Consider the following 18,523-nt stretch of genomic DNA (forward strand, 5'->3'; position numbering starts at 1 on the left):
GGTGGGTCTAGTCAACAGTGGAAGGCAGTTAAGTATGGGTTTTATTTAATGGGCTACTTTCTGGTGTAGGTACGCTTTCTCTGATAAAAGCAATTTCTAGTTTAGTTGGTGAGCACAGTCTCTTAGATTTGTTCGTCTGTCAGAGGAAGACTGAGGGGTCTCTAGCTTTCCCAAGACAATTAGAAATATTTCAAAGAAAGTTCAGCAACGTAGAGTACTAAACAACACAGAGCTCTCTTTGACATGAAACACATTTCATCTGATTCTCGAAGAACACTAAATTTATTTATTTTTTCTGCGGTAGGGTCATGCTATACAGTCCAGAGTGGTCTGCAACTGGTGACCATTCATCCTCCTGCCTCAGCTTTCTGAGTGGGGGGGATTACAGGAGTGCATCATCAGGTCTGGTTTAAACTTACCTTTTCATTAAAAAATTCCACAAAACTCATTCAGATCAATCATTTCCTGCTGGTCAAACCTGAAGGCCAAACCTAGATACCGACTGGGAGTTTCCTAAGACGGCCTCTAGGGGAGCAAACTCGTTTTCCCTTTCCAACTCGGTTTCATCCTTTTCTCTGTGCTTTGGCTACCTACCTCAGCTCTCTCCGCCTTCGCATTGGCTCCTCCCCTGCTCCCCCCACCCCGCCCTAGTCCCCGCCCCTTAGCCCGGCCAGAGTCCCACCCGTACCCGGTTCCTGGCTCCGCCGTGGCCCCGCCCCGGCCCCGCCCTTCACTATTTTTTTTTTAATTTCCTCTTTTTTTGCCCCGCCCGAAGCGTAGCACAGCGGAAGTGTAGGCTATGGGCCGCTCTGGCCTTCCGGAGGACTTGTCGTCGTTGCCCGCGGCCCTTCGCCGCTCTCCTCGGCTCCGGTCGGCGGTGGGCGGGTCTGACGTGTGCAGTGGGCTGCGTCGTTCGGCTCAGCTGTAGCTCGCGGTTGTTAGACCATGGGGCAGCAGGATATGTGGCGGCTCCTGTCCAGGTGAGTTAGGGAGCGAGCCAGCGGCTGAGGCCAGGCTCGCCGTCCGCTCTCGCCCGGGGAGAAGGCTCGCAGGTTGGTCGCCCTTGGAGGGCAGCCCTCTGACCCGCCGGCGGGCCGTCCCTCTCGAGTTTTGCTCTCCAGCACCTTCTTTGCCAAAAAACATCTTCATTTTCCGCTCTCTGTCTTGTATTCAGCCTTCACTTCGCACGACTTTTCTTTCCTTTTGGCTCCTGGTTATTTTCTTTCCTGGAGCTGGGTGCAGTTTGGGGACGTGCCACCTAATTTACTGTGTGGGACAGTTTGTTTGGTCACACAGGTGTGACGGTTGTGTACCTGGGCTCTGGGTAGGGGAACTTGATTAGCTTTGCAGCTGTTTGCAGAACCCTAGTGTAGCCATTTAACGTGCTTGGCGGGAGCACAAATCTAAACACTAACTTTTTAAAAGTGCCTCTCACTGCAACCCCACCTCTGCAGAGGGAACATGGTCGCACTCCTTCTAGGAGCTTTGGCTTGTGCGGCGCTTTGTCCCCAGTGCCATACACAAAACACTTTAATTGTCCCGGTGAAACGCTTCACAAAAGTCTTTTTTTTTTTTTTTTTTTTTTTTTTTTGGTGCTGAGTTGTTTACTGTTAGACATCTGCGTGGTCTAGGAGCACTCAACAGTGGAACTCACCTTTGTTCCTCTCCAAGTGCCGCCTTATGCTTCACTGTTTGTTTTGGAAGGTTTCTGCAAAGGCATGGGGGGGCATGTTTCTTTCGTCTAAATGAATATTATCTGCTGTTGGAGCTAGAGAGACAGCTCAGTGGTTTATGCTCTTAAAGGACCGGCTTGGAGGATTGGGGTTCTGTTCCCTGTGTGACTGGTAACTACCTGTAACTCCAGCTCTAGGGAATCTGACAGTCTCTTTTGGACTCACAGGACACCTGTACTCACATGGGCACCAACACATGTACACATAATTAAAAATAAATCTTAAGAACAGGGCTGTTTGGGAGGAGAGCGCCTAACATTGTATCCAAGGATGTAATTATCAAATATTTGTTTCACATTGAGGAGTTGCCTTGCTTCTTTTTTTTTTTCTTTTGTGGTAAGTACTAACATACGTACATATATACTCATTGTTGTTGCTTTTTTGATGCCGGCAAATTCCAGATTATTTGGGAGTCATGTTGCAAAGACATGTGTGTTAACAAAGTTAGCTTCAGGTTGGAAGATTCTGTCATTGCCTGGTTGAGCTTGCCTCATTTCACTCCGCATTTCAACATGTAAGCTGACTAGGTCAAGCCAGGACCAAATTGGGCAGCACAGATTCCAGGTGCCTTTTCTGGATCCAGTCCGGGAATGGCATTACTCTAGCGAAAGGACTTGGAGCCGAGGTCCTGTAGTCGAGAGGAGCACACTCCACAAATGTGGAGGGGATCTGAGAGGGTTTCTGGAGGGCAACGGGCTTGCGAGCATTGCTTGACCTTGTTGAGCAATGCCGTTGAACTTTGGCCTCCTCACTTTGTTCCGATGGTGCCATTGTTGTCCCTACGACTGCTTTTCCACTGATGCCTATAGCTTTTAGGAGGCTTTGTCTGTCCCACACCACTTCTTTGAGGACGTCTCTCAAATGTGTTGTATAGCCTGACTTATGCTGAGCCCTGTGCTGAATGCTGCGGTTGCACTTCAGATATGGGCAAATATTTGTACACTAGATTTCTGAATGATCTTTGTCACTAGTTTTTTTTTTTTTTTGCATCAGCATACTAAGTAATGAGATTCATTGTGGTCATTCTGTGATACTGTTTTGTTGTTGATTCTTGTCTCTTCCCTATCTCCTCCCCTGGCCTCCTGTCACCCTCCTGGTCCTCCTCTTCCACTCCCTCCACCTCTCCTGCTTTCATGTCACTTTCTTCTTTTGCTGTCACCTGCTCCTTACCCTCGTGCAGCTTGCTCTTATGGTCCTGATTCAGTTTTATGACCTACTCTTTTTTTAATTAATTAAATTTTTTTCATTTATTTTATATACCAATCACAGTGTCCCCTCCTTCCTCCATTCTTTCCCCCTCCCCATCCATTCCTCTGTCTCCTTTCAGAAAGGGGCAGGCCTCTCATGGGCATCAATAAAATTTGAGGCAGGACCAAGCTCCTCCCCCTGCATTAAGGCTGAGCAAGGCATCCCAAGAGCTCAGGTCAACTGTCCCTTTGGGTCCCATTATTAGGATCTGTATCTATGTATGTAACATCCACATATGAGAGAAAACATCCTGTATGTGTCTGAATCTGGGATGCTTTCCTTAACACAGTCTGTCTGGTTTTTATGTCATTTTGATACTAGCTGTAGTCATCTCAGGGCAGGGGGGAACATCAATTGAGAAAATGCCTCCATCAAATGGGGCTGTAAGCAATCCTGTAGGGCATTTTCTTAATTAGTGATTTATGTGGGAGGGCCTGGCTCATTGTGGGTAGTGCCACTTCTGGGCTGGTGGTCCTGGGTGTTACAAGGCTGAATAAGCCATGAGGAGAAAGCTAGAAGACTGCACTCTTCCATACCCCTGCATCAGCTCTTGCCTCCAGATTCTTGCACAGTTTGAGTTCCTACCCTGATTTCCTTCAGAGATGAGCACTGATATGGAAGTGTAAGCCAAATAAACCTTCTCTTCCCCAAGTTGCTTTTAGTTATGGTGTTTCATCACAGCAGTAGAAACCCTAACTAAGACACATAGTAACTTCCTGTTCCCATTTTCCTGCAAATGTCATGGTTTTCTCTCTTGCTATAAAGTTCTATTGTGTCCTTGTGCTGCAGTTTCCTTTATCTGAGCTGTTGATGGCTCTCTAGACTGCTTCTGATTTTTTTGCTCTTGTGAGTGATGCAGCAGTAAACACGAATATACAAGTATCTCTTTGTAGGACTTAGAGTCCTAAGGTTATCTTAATCCCCCCAACCTTATTTCTTATGGCAGACTCAAATTTATATAACACTCTCAATTTAGCACTTGTTCATTTTGCAGAAACTTGATGGGCTTACTACTTCTAGCTGGAGTAACTTCTGCATGTGATTGCTGGATTAACCTCACTGAATTTTAAGTCATCTGCTTAGAAGCTCTCATAAGAACCTTCCTGGTAGTGGGGTTAAATAACAGAACTTTGCTAGCCTCGGTCTCAAGGGTTTGATTCTCAGTTTACTCTCTGACTAAAAGACTCTCGTGCAGTGCTCGGAGGCCTTGTTCTGGGGCACTGGTTATCCTGTAAGCAGTGTGGACCAGGCATTCTTACCAATCCTTAAGCAGTAAACACTTAAGACAAAATCATATTTATTTACTAACCTCGGTAAGTGTTTTCAAGAAAAGAAGTGTGAGTGGGAGTTAACTGTGGAAAGATTGCGGCTGTGCTCTGCCTAACTACCCTGTTTGATTCCTGTTGTCTGCTGCCTCCATCCTTCCCTGCCAGCTGGACAAAGGTGCACTCCTGGAGGCTGTGCCAGAAGACACAAACCGAAACAGAGCATAAGCATCCAGGGTGGGGACCAGCAGGGAACTGTTGGGTGAGGGAGAAGGCTCTTCGATGCAGAGGCAGCTTCATCTCTGGATCAACACAGTTAGTAAAATGTATATAGATCCACTATTCCCACAACTAGCAGGTGGCTTTTTAAACAGTTTGTTTTATTTTCTGGAAAAGCGGGAAAATCACAGCTTACGCAACATCTCTTGATTTAACAAAATGGTTGTGGTTTAAAAATAACTTGACTAAATAGGAACAAAATAATAACAAAACACACTCACAAACCAGGATTGTTTCTTACAGACAGGTTGAGGCTCTCTTGCCTCTGTGGTTGTCTCTTTGAGTCACCCCCTGATGTATCCTCAGTCCTAACTTTTCTCTTAGGCTTCAGGGTCCCTTCTTCGTTTGTTGTTGAATGTTTCTGCTTTGTGTCACAGCAAATGCAACCTAAAAAATCAAATTCCTATTTCATCCTGTAAAGCAGCTGCTGTTCTTTTAAGTGTGCCAGGACCTGTACTTTCTTTCCTTCCTAGTCTTTCTGGAAGCCCTGCTCTTCTCCGGAGTTTTCACTTCACAAGTCTGTATACCGTGTCACTGTTCTCTATCAGTTCACCCAATTACTCACCTGACTGTCTGCCCTACACCCTGGCAGCTGCCAGCGCTGTCTCTGAGCCCTTCTTTTATCCTGTTATCTGGCTTCAGATAGAGTTGTGTGATTTTGTAAGCTCGCATGTGCATTATTATATAATTGCAACAGTTTCTGAAACTTGCATCATTCTAAGATGGTGGTATTTTGTTGTTTGGTTGGTTGGTTTTATTTTTTAAGATAGAGTTTCACTGTGTATCCCTGGCTGGTGTGTAAGTCACTTTCTGTAGACCTGGCTGGCAGGAAATTCACAGAGATCTGCCTGCTCAGCCTCCCCAGTTCTGGGACTAATGGCATGGACTGCAGTAGTTGTTTATTTTTCTCCCTCTGGAAGAGACATTTATTTATCCATATCCAGAATATAGAATACAGAAAATAAATACAGAGAGAAAGAAAAGAAGCCCTGTTTATTTTATTTTATTTTATTTTTTCTGGTTCACTTTTTTTTTTTAATTTAAATTAGAAGCATGCATGCTTCAAATGTCAATCCCAGCCACGCCCCCCCACCCCCGTCCCCGTCCCATCCCAGCTCCCCCCCCCCCCAGCCCAAACCCACATCATTCCCCAGGGAGGGTGAGGTCATTCTTGGGGGATATCCAGAGTCTGTCATTTCATCTAGGGCAGGACCTAGGCCCTTCCTTCCCCATGTGTCCAGGCTGAGAGCATCCCTCCATGTGGAATGGGTTCCCAAAGTTCATTTGTATGCCATGGTGAACACTAATCTACTACCCAAGGCCCCACAGAGTTCTGAGGCCTCCTCACTGACACTACATTTGTGGAGTCTGGATCAATTCCCTGTTGGCCTCTTAGCCGTCAGTCTGGGGTTCAAGAACTCCCCCCTTGACCAGTCAGCTGTCTTTGTGGGTTTCACCAGCACGGTCTTGACCCCTTTGCTCATCACTCGTCCATCTCTGTCACTGGGTTCCAGGAGGTCAGTTCAGTGTTTAGCTGTGTGTATCTGTCTCTTCTTCCATCAGTTACAGGATAAAGGTTCTAGGATGTCATATAAGGTAGTCATCACCCTTATCATCAGGTAGGGGCTATTAATGTAGTCTCTCCGATATTAGTTTTCCAGCTGGTGTTATCCTTGTAGATCTCTGGAAATCTCACTAGTGTCAGCTTTCTCCTCAAAGCTATAATGACTCCAACTATTATGGTATCTCTCATCCTGGTCTCTATTCTTACCCCGACTCAATCTTTCTGCTCCCCCATGTCTTATTCTACCCTCCTCTTATCTCCCTCTCTTTTTCCTGGTTCCCTCTTCCCTCCCCCCATGTTCCCAATCTGTTCAGGAGATCTTGCCTCTATCCACTTCTCTGGGGGTATAATGCATATCTCTTGGGAACCTCCCTGTTTCCCAGACTCAGTGGTCCTGGGACTGTAGGCTGACACTCCCCTGATCCATGTCTAAAATCCATATACCATGTTCGTCTTTTTGTGACTGGGTTACCTCACTCAGGATGGTTTCTTCTAGTGCTGTCCATTTGTCTGCAAATTTCAAGATTCCATTGTTTTTTTCCACTGAGGTAGTACTAAATTTTGTAAATGTGCCACATTTTCTCTATGCTTCCAGGATCTAGCTATTAAAAATAATGCTGCTATGAACATAGTGGAACAGATATCCTTGTTGTATGAATGGGCATCTTTTGGGTATATGCCTAAGAGTGGGATTGCTGGGTCTTGTGGCAGACTGATTCCCATTTTCCTGAGAAATCTCCATACTGATTTCCAAAGTAGCTGTACAAGTTTGCACTCTCACCAGCAATTGGTGAGTGTTCCCCTTTCTCCACATCCTCTCCAGCATAAGCTGTCATTGGTGTTTTTGATTTTCACCATTCTAACAGGAGTAAGATGATATCTCAGAGTTGTTTTGATTTGCATTTCCCTGATAGCTAAGGATGTTGAGCACTTTCTTAAGTGTCTTTCAGCCATTTTAGACTTCTCTATTGAGCATTCTCTATTTAGTTCAGTCCCTCACTTTTTAATTGGGTCCTTTGGTGTTTTGGAGACTTGCTTCTTGAGTTCTTTGTAAATTTTGGAGATCAGCCCTCTGTCAGATGTGGGGTTAGTGAATATCTTACCCCAATATGTAGGTTGCCTTTTTGTCTTGCTGACTGTGTCCTTTGCCTTGTATACAGAAGCTACTCAGTTTCAGGAGGTCCCATTTATTGATTGTCTATCTGCCTGCCTCTGCCTCCCGAGTGCTGGGATTAAAGGCGTGCGCCACCAACGCCAGGCTTGGACTTAAGTTTTGTGTAAGGCAATGGACATGGATCTATCTGCAGTCTTCTACATGCCAATATCCAGTTATGCCAGCACCATTTGTTGAAGATGCTATCCTTTTTCCATTGTATAATTTTAGCTTCTTTGTCGAAAATCAGCTGTTCATAGGTTTGTGGATTAATCTCAGAGTGTTCAATTCAATTCCATTGGTCTACCTGTCTATTTTTGTGCCAATCCCAAGATGTTTTCAGGACTATAGCTCTATAATAGAGCTTGAAGTCAGGAATGGTGATGCCTCCAGATGTTGCTTTGTTGAGCAGGGTTGTATTGGCTATCCTGAGTTTTGTTTTTCCACATAAAGTTGAGAATTGTTCTTTCAAGGTCTGTGAAGAATTGTGCTGGAATTTTGATGGGGATTGCATTAAGTCTGTAGTTTGCTTTTGGCAGGATTGCTGTTTTTACTACATTGATCCTACCTATCCAAGAGCATGGGAGATCTTTCCATTTTCTGATGTCTTCTTTAATTTCTTTCTTTGAAGACTCAAAATTCTTGCAATACAGGTCTTTCACTTGTTTGGTTAGCATTACCCCAAGGTATTTTATGTTGTTTGTGGCAATTGTAAAGGGTGATGTTTCTCTGATTTCTTTCTCAGCCCTCTTATCATCTGTATATAGCAGGGCTACTGATTTTCTTGAATTGATCTTGTATCCTGCCACTTTGCTGAAGGTGCTAATCAGCTGTAAGAGTTCCCTGGTAGAGTTCTTTGGGTCACTTATATATACTATCATATCATCTGCAAATAGTGAAAGTTTTACCTCTTCCTTCCCAATTTGTATCCCCTTGATCTCCTTTTGTTGTCTTATTGCTCTAGCTAGAACTTTGAGTACAATATTGAAGAGGTATGGGGAGAGGAGACAGCCTTGCCTTGTTCCTGATTTTAGAGGAATTGCCTTGAGTTTCACTCCATTCAGTTTGATGTTGGCTGTTGGTTTGCTGTGTATAGCTTTTATTATGTTTAGGTATGTTCCTGTTATCCCAGATCTCAACAAGACCTTTATCATGAATGGGTGTTGGATTTTGTTGATGGCTTTTTCAGCATCTAGTGAGATGATCATGTAATTTTTTGTTTCTCTGCTTGATTATATGGTGGATTACACTGATTTTCATATGTTGAACCATCCCTGCATCCCTGGAATGAAGCCTACTTGATCATGGTGGATGAGTTTTCTGATGTGTTCTTGGATTTGATTTGCCAGTATTTTATTGAGCATTTTTGCATCAATGTTCATGAGGGAAATTGGTCTGAAGTTCTCTTTCTTAGTTGTGTCTTTGTGTGGCTTGGGTATCAATGTTATTGAAGCCTCGTAAAAAGAGTTTGGCAAAGACCCTTCTGCTTCTATTGCATGGAATATCTTGAGGAGAATTGGCATAAGCTCTCCTTTGAATTTCTGGTAAAATTCTGCAATGAAGTCATCTGGCCCTGGGCTATTTTTGGTTGGGAGACTTTTGGTAACTGCTTCTATTTCCTTAGGTGTTATTGGTCTATTTAAATTGCTTATCTGTTCTTGATTTAATTTTGCCAGGTGATTATCTATCCAGGAAGTTGTCTATTTCCTTTAAATTTTCAAATTTTGTGGAGTATAGGTTTTCAAAGTATGACCTCATGATTCTCTGGATTTCCTCAGTGTCCGTTGTTATGTCCCTCTTTTCATTTCTGATTTTGTTAATTTGCATGTTCACATTCTGCCGTTTGGTGATTTTGGATAAAGGTTTGTCTATCTTGTTGATTTTCTCAACGAATCAACTGTTTGTTACATTGATTCTTTGTATTGTTTTCCTAGTTTCTGCTTTATTAATTTCAGCCCTCAATTTGATTGTTTCCTGGCATCTACTCCTCCAGGATGAGTTTGCTTCTTTGTGTTCTAGAGCTTTCAGCTGTGCTGTTAATTCTCTAGTGTAACTATTCTCCAGTTTCTTCATGTGGCACTTAGTGCTATGAACTTTCCTCTTAACACTGCCTTCAAAATGTCCCATAAATTTGGACATGTTGTGTCTTCATTCTCATTGAATTCTAGGAAGTCTTTAATTTCTTTTTTTATTTCTTCTTTGACCTAGGAGTGGTGCAATTGCGCATTATTCAATTTCCATGTGTTTGTAGGATTTCTGCAATTTGTGTTGTTGTTGAGCTCTAACTTTAAAGCATGGTGGTCTGATAAGATACATGGAGTCATCCCAATTTTTTTGTTCCTGTTGAGGTTTGCTATGTTGCCAAGTATGTGGTCAATTTTTGAGAAGTTCCATGTGGCGCTGAGAAGCAGGTATATCCTTTTTTATTTGTATGGAATGTTCTATAGATGTCTGTCAAGCCCAATTGGGTCATAACTTCTATTAGTTTCTTTGTTTCTTTGTTAAGTTTCTGTCTGGTAGTCCTGTCTACTGGTGAGAGTGGGGTGTTGAAGTCTCCCACTATAAGTGTGTGAGGTTTTATGTGTGGTTTGAGTTTTAGTAATGTTTCTTTTACAAATGTGGATGCCTTTGTGTTTGGGGCATAGATGTTCAGAATCGAGACTTCATATTGGTGGATTTTTCCTGTGATGAATATGAAATGACCTCCTTCATCTCTTTTGATTGATTTCAATTTAAAGTCTAGTTTGTTAGATATTAGGATTGCTAACCCTGCTTGTTTCTTGGGACCATTTGATTGGAAAATCTGTTCCCAATCCTTAACTCTGAGGTAATGTCTGTCTTTGAGGCTGAGGTGTGTTTCTTATATGCAGCAGAAGGATGGGTTCTGTCTTCGAATCCATTCTGTTAGCCTGTGCCTTTTTATGGGTGAGTTAAACCATTATCATTGAGGGAAATTAATGACCTTTGATTGCTCGTTCTCGTTTGTTTTGGAATGGTGTTCTTGGTGGAATTGTATGTGTATTTCCACCCCTTTTCTCTTTTGGATGTTGGTAAAGTGGGATTATCTATTTCCTATGTTTTTCTGGTTGTAGTTAACTTCCCTGGGCTGGAGTTTTCCTTCCAGAACTTTCTGTAGGGCTGGGTTAGTGGATATGTATTGTTTAAATCTGGTTTTGTCACGGAATATCTTGTTTTCTCCATCTATAGTGATTGAAAGCTTTGCTGGGTATAGTAGTCTGGGCTGGCATCCGTGGTCTCTTAGTGTTGATAGAATATCTATCCAGGACCTTCTGGCTTTCAGAGTTTCCATGGAGAAGTCAGGTGCAATTCTTTGTATTGCTTAGGAGCCTGTCCTGGAACTTGCTCGGTAGACCAGGCTTGGTCTCGAACTCACAGAGATCCGCCTGCTTCTGCCTCCCAAGTTCTGGGATTAAAGGCATGCGTCACCACCGCCCGGCTTAGGTGCAATTCTTATAGGTTTGCCTTTATATGTAATTTGACCTTTTTCCTTAGCTGCTCTAAGTATTTTTTCTTCTGTATGCTTGGGGTCTTGATTATTATGTGGCAAGGGGACTTTTTTTTGTGGTCCACTCTATTTGGTGTTCTGTAAGCTTCTTGTACCTTCATTGGCATGTCTTTCTTTAGGTTGGGGAAGTTTTCTTCTATGATTTTGTTGAATATGTTTTCTGCCCCTTTGAGTTGGGTTTCTTCACCTTCTATACCTGTTATTCTTAGGTTTGTTTTTTTCACGGTGTCCCATATTTCCTGGATATTTTGTGTTAGGGATTTGTTTGACTTAAGATTTTCTTTGATTGATGAGTCTATTTCTCCTAGTGTGTCTTCAACACCTGAAATTCTCTCTTCCATCTGTTGTATTCTGTTGGTTATGCTTGCATCTATAGTACCTGACCATTTCCCCAGTTTTTCTATTTCCAGCATTCCTTCAGACTGTTTTTTTTTATTGTCTCCATGTCAACTTTCAACCCTTGCACTGTTTGAATTGTTTCTTGTAATTTTTGCTTCGTGTTTTCCTCCCTTTCTTGTATTTGTTGGATTGTTTGGTTTTTTTCTTCTATTTCTTACATTTTTTGGTTTGTTTTTCTTCCATTTCTTTAAGGAACTTTCTCACATCCTCTTTAAGGGCCTCTATCATTTTCATGAAGGTGTTTTTAAGGTCATTCCCTTCTGCTTCATCCACATGGGGGTGTTTAGGTGTTACTGTTGTAGAATCTCTAGACTCTGGTGGTGTCATATTTGTTTTTCTGTTGCTGGATGTGTTCTTATATTGCCTCCTCCCCATCACTTCTTCCAGTGGGTGTAGAAAGAGTCTCTTCTTTAACTGGTGGGTAGGCGACCAGGGTTCCCTTTCGGTAGGTGCAAGTAAATCCAATACTCTCTGGCCTCTGCTCTCTGCTCTCTGCCTTCTGCCCTTAGTGTGGGCGGAAGTGGACCATCTCTCTCTTAGGCTCCTGGTCGCTTGGCCGTCAGTCTTGGGGGGGAGTTGACCTGGCTGCAACGCCCAAGTCAGGAGATCTGAGAGATGGCGAGCAGGAGGAATTCGGATCTAAGATGGGGACCCCGTGCTCACCTCTGCCCTCTGCCCTAGGTGTGGTCGGAAGTCGCGGTAGTTGTTTTTATACCTTTCTATGTATTGTCATCATCAGGAGGATTTCTGTGTCTTTCATTTTCTTCTATGGTCTCTGATGGAGCAAATAATTTGCCTTTCCAGCCAGGTTCCTAGTATTTTATACTACCTGCAATGATTAAGTGATCTTGATGATAACTAAACAAGGACTTCAACAGTAGCTGAGATGTGTGTACACCTCCTGTCCACCAGATGGCAGTCTTGGAGGCAATAGAAAAGAAAGATATGCGTGAAATACATTTAGAGAATGAATTCTCAAATAATTGTATTTTATGTTTTCATAGAGATTTAACTTAATGCTGTACCATGAGTTACACCCCCACCCCCAGTATCAAATAGTAGTTTAGTATGAATGGCACTAAATGAAAACTATATGATTACATAGAAAATGATGGAGAATTTTGTTCCACTTAACTTTTCTTTACTCCTCTTGTCATTGGTTCCAGATCTTTGTGACCTGCAAGTGCCTTGCCCAGTGCTTTCCACGTGGGTGTGACTTGAAGTTAGGCCTGTGTTCTCTTGTGTTTCTCATGTCCTCTTGTGCTCAGGTTATATATTACTGGCCTAGATTTGCCAGACTGCAGCACCCTCTGTAACCCTGAGCTGCCGTTTAGGCACTTGCCTCATTAAGGACTTCAGAGCCACTGTGGTTTGAAAGAAAGAACTTTTTTTTTCTTTTTCTTTTGCTGTGCTGGAGAATAAGCCAACGGTCATATACATGCGTGTTTGTAGCTTGTAAGCGTTTCAATACTGAGAAGTTTCCAAAAGTGAGTAAAATAGATTTAATTTTTTTTTAAGAAATGGGTGTTGAGGTATTTAAGCAGGTGGTACAGATTTAAAAGTCTGTATGAGGGATTAGGGCATAGATTAGTTGGTGAAGTGCTTGCCCAAGCATGCTGCACCCACTTAAAAGCCAATGCTGGAAGGTAGCTCTGGGCTTGCTGGAAAGTCTAGTCTAACAGGTTCAGGGAAAGACTGTCTTAAGAAATAAGCTTGAACTTGAAATTAGGCCTTGAAGTAGTGACACTCAACCTTGATCTCTGGTCTCAGAGTGTGCCCAAAGCCTGTGTGAAAATCCTTTCTAGAAAATCCTCCTAAATTACCTGTCACATGTCACGTCAGGCTAAGTTTTATAACGTTTTCCTTTTAATGACAACTTGCTTGCACTTTGTAGTAGTCATTTCGTCAAACAAAATACCCATGCCTGTGCCTCACCTGCTTAGTTTATATTTAACTGGGCTGTCATGCCCAGAGGTTTGAAATACTGGCAGGGGTCTTCAGAAAACTACCGTACAGACACAAGGTGGAACACTGGACTAGGGGCAGAAGAGGCTTCACTTGTGGTAAAGCAAATTCAAAATATGCTAGGTCAGAAATGAAGATTGTGAGTTATATAAACAAATATGTGATTTCTTTCTTTTGATCATATTGTCAATTTGAGCATAATTTAAAAGGAAAACAATATAACTTCTAGAAGTCATTTGGGTTTCAATTGTTTATATACAACCATTCAACATGTTTTTAAGTGGTAATAGTGATGTTTCTAGGTTTTATTTCTTATTTTCTTTTACTCAGCTATTTATTCTATGTGCTCTCTGTATCACCGAAAAACATCAACGCCTGGCGGTTTATTAGTTCCGTGAGATAGTGTGCATATCGTAGATGGCATGGTTTTCATTAAGGCTGTGCCTACTGATTCCTTCTTTGGTTTTTCTCTGTATCTTAAGTTTGATGTGTTCAAGAAGGATATATCCCAGTGTATTCTAGTGATAGCGTTTTCTGATGTTCAGTCACTACCTTGTGAGTTTCCCAGGAGCAAGAGAAGCTGTCTTTGGGGAATTCTTTGAAAACAGTTCAAAGCATAAAGATGCAGTTTGATCACAAACCAAGCATTCCTCTGAGTGTCAAGTAGATCAAGAAGCAGGCTAGCACCTACATTTTGGAAGCCCTCCTTATGGACTTTCCAGTCACTACCTTCCCTAATCTTGAGTTTCTCATTTTCTTGTTGTGGTGATGGTTTAAAGGAAAATGCCAAAGGGGGGTGGCACTGTTAGGATGTGTGGGTGTGGCTTTGTTGGAGGAAGTGTGTCATTGTGGGGGCAGGCTTGGAGTTCTCTTATATGCAAGGTACTCCCAATGTCTCAGACCACTTCCTGTTGCCCGTAAGATGTAGGACCCTCAGCTACTTCTCCAGCACCACATCTGCCTGCACACTCCCATGCTCCACCACAATGATAATGGACTAAACCTCTGAACTGTAAGCCAGCTACCTAAATTAAATGCTTTCTTTTATAGGAGTTGCTGTGGTCATGTGTCTCTTCAGAACAATAAAAACCCTATTAAGACACTTGCTAAATGAAAAGTTCCATAAGGTACAAATGCACTCTTCTGAACTTTACAGCTTAGTGAAACTTAAACGCTATCCTGGAGCCATCGTCTGGATACATATTTTTTGGGTGGTGGAGGGGGGCTGTTGTGTTGCTTAGGTGGGCCTCTAACTCAGTATCCTCCTGCCTCCCCTCACAGTCCTGGGATCACAGTTGTTCACCACCATGCCTGCCATATACAGGTGATTTTCAACCCCATATTCTTCATGTCCCTCTCAACTTCTCCAACATCTGCCAATCTGACATCAGCTGTTATTGGTTACTTTTTACTGAGCTGTATGTTCGCCGTTTTCCTAGCCTAGCACTTTTGAAACAATGGAAATATAATGTGCCTATTATTTGTAGATTGCTTTTTAAATTATGTCATAACTTTTTATATGTCATATTCCTTACATATTTTCAAGTGTGCTTAATGATTGTATTATAGTTACATAGTGATGACACAGTTTTAAAAATAACGCACTGTGAGTTTTCGGTTTCCCTTCATGCTAATAACTGTGAATGATTTAGTAAGTCATACTTTGCAAATGCTTGAGGAATGACTAACTGGAGAGTGAAAGGACAGATTTAGTTTGTTTTCTTTGGTGGTAGGGTCTCACTTTGTTGACTAGTCTGATTTTGAATTCCTGGGCTCAGTTGATCTCCTACCTCATCTTCCTAGGAGCTACGTGTCCATGCTACCGTGCTCTACTTATTTACAGTCGTCTGAGAAGAGGGAACCTCAATTGAGAAAAGGCCTCTCTTAGACTGACCAATAGGCAAGCCTGTGGGGCATTTTCTTGTTTGGTGTAGGAGGGTCCAGCTTATGTGGGTAGTGCTACCCCTGGACATGTGGTTCTGGGGTATATAAGAAGGCAAACTGAGCAAGCCAGGAGGAGCCAGTCAGTAATGAGTGTTCCTCCATGACCTCTCTTTCAGTCCTTGCCCTGGCTACCCCAAGATGAAGTGTAACCTATAAGCTAAATGGCCCTTTCTCCCTAAACCATGCTGGAGGTTAAAGGTCTGTATATTCAGATTGCCTATTTAGGAGGTCATAGTAACTTAGACCTCTCCCAGTGGTGTCTTAGAGTGGTATTGTATCTCACCCTTACCAAAATAAAAAAAAATACAGATTCCCTATCCTTATACACAAATAAACAAAATGTAGTTTGAAATTTTACAGACTTTTGTTTGTGGAATATTTTAGATTTACAGATAATTAAACTGAAATTTTGTTCAAAATTTTTAATTATTATCTAATGGCATGTACAGTGTTTTACAGATTAGTTTAAATGTGTTTCCACTATTCATTTCTCTCCTCTCCCAAATCTCTGACAGCTGCTTATTTTTCTGTGCATTCCAGAACTCTGCCATTTTCAAAATACCTTACACTTGAAATATTAGAGTATTTTCTTCTCAGATTTACTTCTTAGGAGCACACATTATTTAAGTTTCATTCTATGTGTGGGATGTTTGAGTCAGTAGCTCATTTCTTTTTATGGCTTCTATCCCTGTATGGATTTATTTAAGGACATCTTGATTCTGTATGCCTGCATTTTACATTTATAAATGGAACTAGTATAAAATGCATGTGCAGGTTTGCAGGTTTTCTAGTTGATGTAAGCTTATAGCTCATTTAGTCAAACTCAAAGATGAGGATTGCAAGATCACATGGTGTCCTCAAGCATAACAGCCATATTCATCACAACAGCTGTTACCACTTGCAAAAGATGCACGTATACACCCCTATACCACACACAAACATATCCCCCCCACCCCACCACACACAGACATACAACACACACACACACACACACAGATACACCACAAACTCATGTACACACAGCACACACACACCACACTGTGGTGATTTATTATTTATGATTTATTAAAACTTGCCTGAGGGTACAGAAAGCAAAGCCAGTTATATGCTGTAGAGGTCAGGCAGTGGTGGTATACACCTTTAATCCCAGCAGCCATACTAGCTAGTTATAGTAGCTGAGAAGTAGTGATACACACTTTTAATGTCAGGACTCTGGATTAAGAGGTAGACAGATCTCTGTTAGTTCAAGGCCACACTGACTACACGAAATTGATCTAGTCCTAAAAGAAACAGCTCACACAAAGGTGATCTCAGCATCTGAGATCACACACCTTTAATCCCAGCACTTGGGAGGTGGTTATAGGAGGGATATGGCTGGGCGGAGAAAGGAGTAAGAGACAGAGGAGACAGAAACTGAGAGCTTTTACCTCTGGGGATTTGTGGGGACAGGATTGACATTTCAGCTTGGTAGAGGTAAGATCTACTGGCTTGTCTGCTTTGCATCTCTGATCTTCAGCTTGAAGCTTGAACCCCAATATCTGTCTTTGGGTCTTTTATTTTTTTTGTGCAGCACCACACACGCACACACACACACACTATACACATATATCACACACTACACACATGTGCACAAACACTACACATACACACATACCACATATACACCACATACACACATACATACCACACACATACTCGTACACACCACACATAAACACACAACACATACACACACACACTATACACATATATCACACACCCCACACATGTGTACACCCCCCCACATGTACACACACACCACATACATACAACACACACACACACACACACACACACACACACACACACACACACACACACAAGCTGAGCCCAGGTTTGTTGATGATTGGCAGTTTTCCATAGAGAGTCTGGGAGGCTTAGTAGACTCACTGAGATCCCAGTCTTTCCTTCCTGCACCTCCCAGCCTTTTGTATGTAATCTGTCATATTTATAGATGACCTCATGGTCTTGGAAGGTGCCGGGATCTATAGATCATGGAAGGTTAACAGAAGCAGGGACTCCATCAATGTAGATAGTTGACATTCATGTTGGGACAGGATGTTCTGGTGGTATGGCTGCTTTACAGTCACCCACATCCCTCCTCATACATGCTCTGTAAGTAACTCCAGTAAAGTCATCGGTTCCTCAGGTGGCACTTTAGTGGAGTTACTTTGGTTCATCTTTGGTGTCCTATAAGTAGGGGATGGACATTTGTTTCCACCACAAGAAAGTTCCCAAAACACGTGGGAGGAGAGTGCTGCTAATGTCCTTTGAGATAGCACATCATTTCATTGCTGTTAAATCTGTTTTCAAGGTTTTGTCCCAGTAACATTTAGAAAAGGTTTAAGGCCTTTTGGTGTTTGTACATTAATACACGATTGCCTGCATTACTGTACTCATTGCAGTCTACATCTGTTTCAGGTTCAGCTCACTCAAGAGAGCCAATGTTATTCTGCAGCATCTGGTAAGTCTGGACTTGGCTGTTTATGATACAACTTACAGGTGTCATTGTTAGGGATGGCAGGTTTCCTTGACTCCCTAACCATGGCCCTCAGACTCCCATGGTAAGACTTGCCACCTCCTGCACACTGTTTTGTAAAACTGACTGTCCCGAGTTTAAATGTTGAGTCTACAACTCAATCTTTGACAAATGCTTAGTTTATTGTAGCTTCCGTGTGTGTGTGTGTGTGTGTGTGTGTGTGTGTGTGTGTGTGTAAATAATGAGGATGGTATTTCCCACACAGTGATGTTAAATGTTCAAAAGATACTAAGTTTTAAAAATTGAGCATGTGGACTGGAGAAATGGCTCAGCAATGCTTAAGAGACTGACTGCTCTTGCAGAGGACTGGGGTTCAGTTCCTAGCACCCGCATGGTGGCTATTAGTATGTAATTCCAGTTCCAGGGTATCTTAAGTCCTCTTCTGGCATTTGTGGACACTTTAAGCATTTGGTACATAGACATACATGCTGACAAAGTACCCATACACATAAAATAAAATAAATTAAAAACAGTATATAATGTATAAATAATAACTTTATACTTTAGCAGTTATTTGCTTATAATAAATGCTAATACCATAGCAATTATGTTAATTGTACCTTGTAAAGCTAAACAATCTTTTTTTAAAATTAGAAAACAAGAAAATAATTTTTATTGTTTGCCATCGCTTGTAGAATCTGCTGGATACCTTAGTATGAATAAACACCTGCTGTAGCATTATATGCTAATATGTATCTTAGCTTGTGTAAAGTAGAGCCTGTAGCTCTTATGTGTATTTCTAAAGCCTCGTCAATAGAGCATTTGTTGTCAATTTGTGGCAAGTGCACTTTATGACACGGTCTGATCTGAACATAGATGTGGTCTGGAGGGCAGCATGTGCTAAGAACCTGTCTTACAAAAGTATCTGA

The 18,523-nt window shown here is 42.2% G+C and overlaps 1 protein-coding gene across 1 annotated transcript in view; it reads left to right on the forward strand.

Annotated features, from left to right (window-relative positions):
- The first annotated feature begins 807 nt into the window (after positions 1 to 807).
- The window catches only part of Hibch (3-hydroxyisobutyryl-CoA hydrolase), a 78,911-nt gene continuing 61,195 nt past the window's right edge, over positions 808 to 18,523 (forward strand). The window contains exons 1-2 of the mRNA XM_040753669.1: positions 808 to 980; positions 17,537 to 17,579. Coding sequence (XP_040609603.1) covers positions 946 to 980; positions 17,537 to 17,579 — 78 coding nt within the window. The 5' untranslated portion in view covers positions 808 to 945. The remainder of the gene's footprint in view (positions 981 to 17,536; positions 17,580 to 18,523) is intronic.

This window comes from Mesocricetus auratus, unplaced genomic scaffold, assembly GCF_017639785.1.
Source record: "Mesocricetus auratus isolate SY011 unplaced genomic scaffold, BCM_Maur_2.0 Super-Scaffold_100010, whole genome shotgun sequence".
In the NCBI taxonomy this organism is placed as follows: domain Eukaryota; kingdom Metazoa; phylum Chordata; class Mammalia; order Rodentia; family Cricetidae; genus Mesocricetus; species Mesocricetus auratus.